This window comes from Oncorhynchus clarkii, unplaced genomic scaffold, assembly GCF_045791955.1.
Source record: "Oncorhynchus clarkii lewisi isolate Uvic-CL-2024 unplaced genomic scaffold, UVic_Ocla_1.0 unplaced_contig_11416_pilon_pilon, whole genome shotgun sequence".
NCBI lineage: Eukaryota > Metazoa > Chordata > Actinopteri > Salmoniformes > Salmonidae > Oncorhynchus > Oncorhynchus clarkii.
The window spans coordinates 22,337-28,853 of NW_027259495.1; the positions used below are offsets into that span (position 1 = coordinate 22,337).

Below are 6,517 nucleotides of genomic sequence, written 5' to 3' on the forward strand. Positions count from 1 at the left end.
GAAGTGGTTTATCCTTACATCTCCGTTTTGGATAGATAACTCTTTGTGTGGTTGATTGTTTAGTGTGTTCCAATTTTCCCAGAAGTGGTTCGATTCTATGGATTCTTCAATTACATTGAGCTGATTTCTGACGTGCTGTTCCTTCTTTTTCCATAGTGTTTTTCTGTTTTGTTTTAGTGATTCACCATAGTGGGCTCTGGTTTTCTGGGTCTCTATGTTTTTGGTTGGAAAAGTTTCTAAATGTCTTTCTTGGGTTTTTGCATTCTTCACAGGTCTGAACTGAGGGGGCCTATATGCGGTGTGGTCATGGTTGGTTTGGGGGGTATTGATTGGTTGGGGTGCGTGTGTGGATGTGGCTGGTGGTCAGGATATAGGTCCTCAAGGCATGGGTGGGAGGAGGGGGGGGGGGGGTGGGTCTGGGAGAATGTCTCGCTGGTCTGGGCAGGGTGTCTGTTGATCTGTTGCTCCTGTGTATGGTGTTGGGGCTGTGGTTGGGGGCGATGTCCTTTAGGGTCCTGGCTAAGGTGGGCACTGCTGCTTCTCTCTCCTCTCTCTCTCTCTCTCTCTCTCTCTCTCTCTGTCCCTCTATCTCTCTCTCTCCTTGCTCCCCTCTCTCCCCTTTTCTGTCACCCCTCCCTCTCTCTCTGTCTCTGCCCCTCCCCCCTCATATGTTTCTTCACCATCTCATACATTTCATTTTTTGTATTGAATTTAAAGTTGCATTTGTTGCAGCTCTTTTCATAGGGGGGATTGTGGGATGGCAGTTTACCAATGTCATCCAATTGGTAGATGTGTTGGGTATCATGAGCAACCATTGGCTGACTGTCGTTTCGCTCTGTCTGTTTGTCTGTCTGCCTGTCTGCAGGGTGCGGCTAGAGGCGTTCTCCGACAACAGTGGGAAGCTGCAGCTCTCCCTGCAGGAGATCATAGACTGGCTGACGGCCAAGGACGAGGAGCTGTCGGAACAGCTGCCCATAGGGGGCGATGTGGGGGCCGTCCAACACCAAAGGGAGTTCCACCAGGTACTGTGTTGGGCCCCTTTAAACAACGACATCACACAAACACGCCAAACTAGTATATACTCAGGATGTTCTTGTAAGGCAGAGCTCTCCAACTTTGTTCCTCAACACTTGTGTAGGTTTCCAAGAAGAGGGTTGGAGAATTCTGTTGTAAGGCGAACCAACATTATTTTATTCCCAGTTTCTTTTGTGGCACTAAGGACCATGTGGCACTAACTCATTCAGTTCTATAGGACTGATTGAGTGGGCTATCGGCAGATACACAGTAATCAGAGTGTGCTATAGTTAGAAATTCCTTGAGTGGAACCCATCGTTCATGCCGAGCTGCAAGAATGTGTGTTAGAATTACCATCCAGTTGAGTTGTATTGATCAAACGAATGCAAAGGCACCTAACCCTAACCCTTCAGTTTCTCCCTAGAAACTCCTTAGTTACCTGTTTGAAATGAATAGGACCACTAGACTATGTTTCAGTGCTGTGACACTACCCTTAGTTTAATCTATTAGTCTGGATAGCCATTAACATTAAGGACAGAGGGTAAGTAGTTAGATAGGAGTACATACCTCATCCCTCCATCCCTCCACCCCTCCGTCCCTCCCTCCGTCCCTCAATCCCTTCTCAGCGATTTACCTACTTTCATTTAGCAACCCCTTTCATTTGAGGCTCTCTTAATTTGGCCATGTATCAAAATAACGACTCTATTTCAGCATTTAAGACTCTGGCTGTTATCTTCAGGAGAGATCTGAGGCAACAAGATGTCTGTGGTGTGTGTTAAAGCCACCCAGTGGTGAAGCTGTAAAGATACCCTGAACTGCCGTTAAGTAAGAAGAGTGCCTCAGCTGAAACCCTTTTAATTGACTGACATGTTAAAAAGCCCTTGCTACTATGTGAGAGGGGAATAAAACTGGCTGAAAGCTGAGAGTAGTGGAGCCAAGCAGATGAAGGGTGCAGAATATAAGATGGGGAGAAATAGTCTCTCACATTCAGGGGCTTGTTCTGTACTCCTCCTCATTCTGTGGCAGAACATTGAGAAAATCCTTCCTAGCAATGGTTCCTGGGTTGTTTATCCATTTCCCAGGAAAAACACTTCCATTCGGTGTGAGATCTCCCCCGAACACAAACAGGCAGGCAGGAAGGCAGATACACACACACACACACACACACACACACACACACACACACACACACACACACACACACACACACACACACACACAGAGAGAGACAGATACACACCATAATTGGTCATGTACTACAGCAGAATGCTCTTTCCACCTTTGTTCCAATTTTCTGTGCTGTCAGTTTTTGCAGTGAGTCTCTGAGGGGGGAGAGTCGTATTGACAGTGATAGTGGTCCTCCCCCTCTCCTCCCCCTCCACCCCGACCGACTGGCACTGTGAAATCCGCTTCCCAATTAACAGTACACAAACCATCCAGTTACACACCATCTCTTTCTCGCTATCTCTCTCTCTCAAGCGGACTGTTGCTCTATCTCGATCTCTGTCTCCCTCTCTAATGTTCTGTTTGCCATCCTGCTGATTATGTTACTCAATATGAACCAGTACGAATCAGTAAGAACCAGTATGATCTACTATGAAAAAACTGTGTCAAAAACTATGTCTCCCTCCTCTCCTCTCCACCCCCCTCTTTCCTACTCTGTTTCCTTCCCCCTCCTCTCCTCTCCACCCCCCTCTTTCCTCCCCTGTTTCCTTCCCCCTCCTCTTCTCTCCACCCCCCTCTTTCCTCTCTGTTTCCTACCCCCTCCTCTTCTCTCCACCCCCCTCTTTCCCCCCGTTTCCTTCCCCCTCTTCTTCTCTCCACCCCCCTCTTTCCTCCCCCGTTTCCTTCCCCCTCCTCTTCTCTCCACCCCCCTCTTTCCTCCCCCGTTTCCTTCCCCCTCCTCTTCTCTCCACCCCCCACTTTCCACCCCTGTTTCCTTCCCCCTCCTCTCCACCCCCCTCTTTCCTCTCCTGTTTCCTTCCCCCTTCTCTTCTCTTTACCCCCCTCTTTCATTTCCTGTTTCCTTCCCCCTCCTCTTCTCTCCACCCCCCTCTTTCCTTCCCTGTTTCCTTCCCCCTCCTCTCCTCTCCACCCCCCTCTTTCCTCCCCTGTTTCCTTCCCCCTCCTCTCCTCTCCACCCCCCTCTTTCCTCACCTGTTTCCTTCCCCCTCCTCTTCTCTTTACCCCCCTCTTTCCTCCCCCGTTTCCTTCCCCCTCCTCTCCTCTCCACCCCCCTCTTTCCTCTCCTGTTTCCTTCCCCCTCCTCTTCTCTCCACCCCCCTCTTTCTTCCCTGTTTCCTTCTCCCTCCTCTTCTCTTTACCCCCCTCTTCCCTCCCTGTTTCCTTCCCCCTCCTCTCCTCTCCACCCCCCTCTTTCCTCCCCTTTCCTTCCCCCTCCTCTTCTCTCCACCCCCCTCTTTCCTCTCTGTTTCCTTCCCCCTCCTCTTCTCACCACCCCCCTCTTTCCCCCCCGTTTCCTTCCCCCTCCTCTTCTCTCCACCCCCCTCTTTCCTTCCTTGTTTCCTTCCCCCTCCTCTCCTCTCCACTCCCCTCTTTCCCCCCCGTTTCCTTCCCCCTCCTCTTCTCTCCACCCCCCTCTTTCCTCCCCTGTTTCCTTCCCCCTCCTCTCCTCTCCACCGCCCTCTTTCCTACCCTGTTTCCTTCCCCCTCCTCTTCTCTTTACCCCCCTCTTTCCTCGCCTGTTTCCTTCCCCCTCCTCTCCTCTCCACCCCCCTCTTTCCTCCCCTGTTTCCTTCCCCCTCCTCTCCTCTCCACTCCCCTCTTTCCCCCCCGTTTCCTTCCCCCTCCTCTTCTCTCCACCCCCCTCTTTCCTCCCCTGTTTCCTTCCCCCTCCTCTCCTCTCCATCCCCCTCTTTCCTCACCTGTTTCCTTCCCCCTCCTCTTCTCTTTACCCCCCCTCTTTCCTCCCCTGTTTCCTTCCCCCTCCTCTTCTCTCCACCCCCCTCTTTCCTCCCCTGTTTCCTTCCCCCTCCTCTTCTCTCCACCCTCCTCTTTCCCCCCTGTTTCCTTCCCCCTCCTCTTCTCTCCACCCCCCTCTTCCCCCCCTCTTCCCCTCCTCTTCTTTCCACCACCCTCTTTCCTCCCCCGTTTCCTTCCCCCTCCTCTCCTCTCCACCCCCCTATTTCCTCACCTGTTTCCTTCCCCCTCTTCTCTTTACCCCCCTCTTTCCTTCCCTGTTTCCTTCCCCCTTCTCTTCTCTCCACCCCCTCTTTCTTTCCCTGTTTCCTTCCCCCTCCTCTTCTCTTCACCCCCCTCTTTCTTCCCTGTTTCCTTCCCCCTCCTCTTCTCTCCACCCCCCTCTTTCTTCCCCTGTTTCCTTCCCCCTCCTCTTCTCTCCACCCCCCTCTTTCCTACCCTGTTTCCTTCCCCCTCCTCTTCTCTCCACCCCCCCTCTTTCCCCCCTGTTTCCTTCCACCACCACTTTTATTTTCTCTATGTCCCCATTTTAAATGCAGTATTCCTTTATAATCTATCTAAGATGTTCCCACTCCCCAAGCGCACCGTTGCTCTAAAACCTTTCCGACAAAGCGGAGAGTGAAATTGCATTGAGTTTTCTGTGGAGAATTAAAGGGTTTTAAGAAATGAGAATTATTGATCTTAAGTAGATTTATTCTGCTGTGTTTTGGTATGTAGGGATGTGTCCCTTTCAGTGTGTGTGTGTGGTCGCTCTAAGTATATGTGTGTGTAGCATTCCAAAAAAGTGTGTGTGTGTGTGTGTGTAGTGCAGAATCAAATCATCTACAGAACAGAGAGATGATGAAAGCTGGATATTTCTTCTGTGTTGTGAGAAAGCTCAGTGTAATGGGGTCTCTGAGGGCCCCAAACATAAATGGGGGACTGTCAACATGTTTGGAGGGGGTAATGAAACCATTTCCTCAGACTTCTCCGTCTTTTCCTGCATGCATAATGCAGCCTAATCGGAGCTGAAGTCTTTATTTTGAATGTTCCTTCAGCTAATGATGGAACCTCTCAGTGTGAAATTTAACTGGAATTAAAGTTTTAACGCAGCGGAGGCCTGAGGGAGGGAAGCAACCCCCCCCCCCCCCCCCCATTCCTCCTAGGGTAGCAACCGTTCCCTGAGAAAAATTAGAAAAGCGAGTTAAAGTCCTACTTTCCTTAGTAACCTCAGCAGGAAATCTTATCAAGAACTACAGCTCCTGCACAGATCAGATTTTTTGCATGTTTGCTTAGCGTCGGTTGTATTTGTCAGTTCAGCGGGGTTTCGTAATTACTTCCGTCAGAGAGGAGGGAGGCTGGTGTTATCAGGGAATGACTGGCTGCGGTTGTGGGGTTTAATAGGCACTGAAAGACAGTCGCTGCTAACCACGGGGGAAAGTAAGCTTGTAGTCTAGCAGATTTCACATAAAAAAAATGGTAATCTCTTCATATACTAAGAGGATCGCGCCTCTGACTTTTCCTAAATAAATGACATGGAGGGAGGAAATATATGTCACTCTCCTACTGTATTAATGAATGAAGATTCAAGTTTTTACCTAGTGTAGATGAGTAGTGAACGGAGATTAGGGAGAGGCTGGTTGACGCTGGTGGTGGGACCCAGAGGTTTCTCAGAGCCCTATGGGCCTCATGGTCAAAAGTAGAGCACTATGTAGGGAATAGGGTGCCATTTCAGGGGCCGTCGTGGAGTCATTCATTCCATTGTGTTGTTTTCTAAACGTGAAGTAGAAATCTGGATAATGTGCGTGTACTCAGGCAGTTTAAGGTCTCCATGATTTACATGAGCAGAGTTGCAGGTAAAGAGGCAGGAGGAGCCAGCCTCTCTAGCTAATTGGGTGATCTTTGTGAGGAGGCCAGCTGACCAATACTCTGTGTACTCCTGGCCTTCTATTCTTCCATAGGCTCTCACAGCCCTGAAACAGTAGTACAGACAGACAGGCAGTCCTACGGGGTCCTGCCAGTGGCTTCTTGCTGTCTTTATGCGTGTGTGTGCCAACATGTGCATGTCTGTAAAGATTGTTCTTGTCTATGTATTCAAATTAGTGTATACATGTGTGTATGCGTCATTTATGTATTATAATGAGCCCATTCATGTTGTGGTTGTACTATGCTTTCATCTTTCTGTGGGCCCCTGTCTGTCCTGTCTGTCTCCAGGTCTTCATGGAGGATGTCAAGTCTCGGGGGCCCTTCATCTACTCGGTGCTGGAGTCTGCCCAGGCGTTCCTGACACAGCACCCCTTCCAGGAGCCCGAGGAGACGCTGCCCGACGGAAAAGGTCTCCCCCCCCCCACACACACACCCACACCCACCCCATCCCACTACACACCCCACTTGACCACGCACACCCACCCCACCACACGCACCCCACCCCACCACACACCTAAATCAGATGTGAGTAGTGAGAGCAGAGAGAAATAGGGAGTTCATTAAGTTGGTCTCCAGCAGGTGTGTATCCACCATTAGGTCTGATTAGCAGCTACCTGTCCTGCTGTATCAGAGTGGATCAGAGGATGTATGTTTGGGG

At 50.3% G+C, this 6,517-nt stretch overlaps 1 protein-coding gene across 1 annotated transcript; it reads left to right on the forward strand.

Annotated features, from left to right (window-relative positions):
• Nucleotides 1-293: 293 nt before the first annotated feature.
• On the forward strand, nt 294-6,268 carry LOC139400246 (dystrophin-related protein 2-like; the record flags this gene model as incomplete). Its single annotated transcript, XM_071145228.1, has 3 exons — nt 294-298; nt 866-1,022; nt 6,148-6,268. Coding segments are annotated over exons 1-3 (283 nt in total), but the record flags the coding sequence as incomplete, so codon positions are not given.
• Nucleotides 6,269-6,517: the final 249 nt, after the last annotated feature.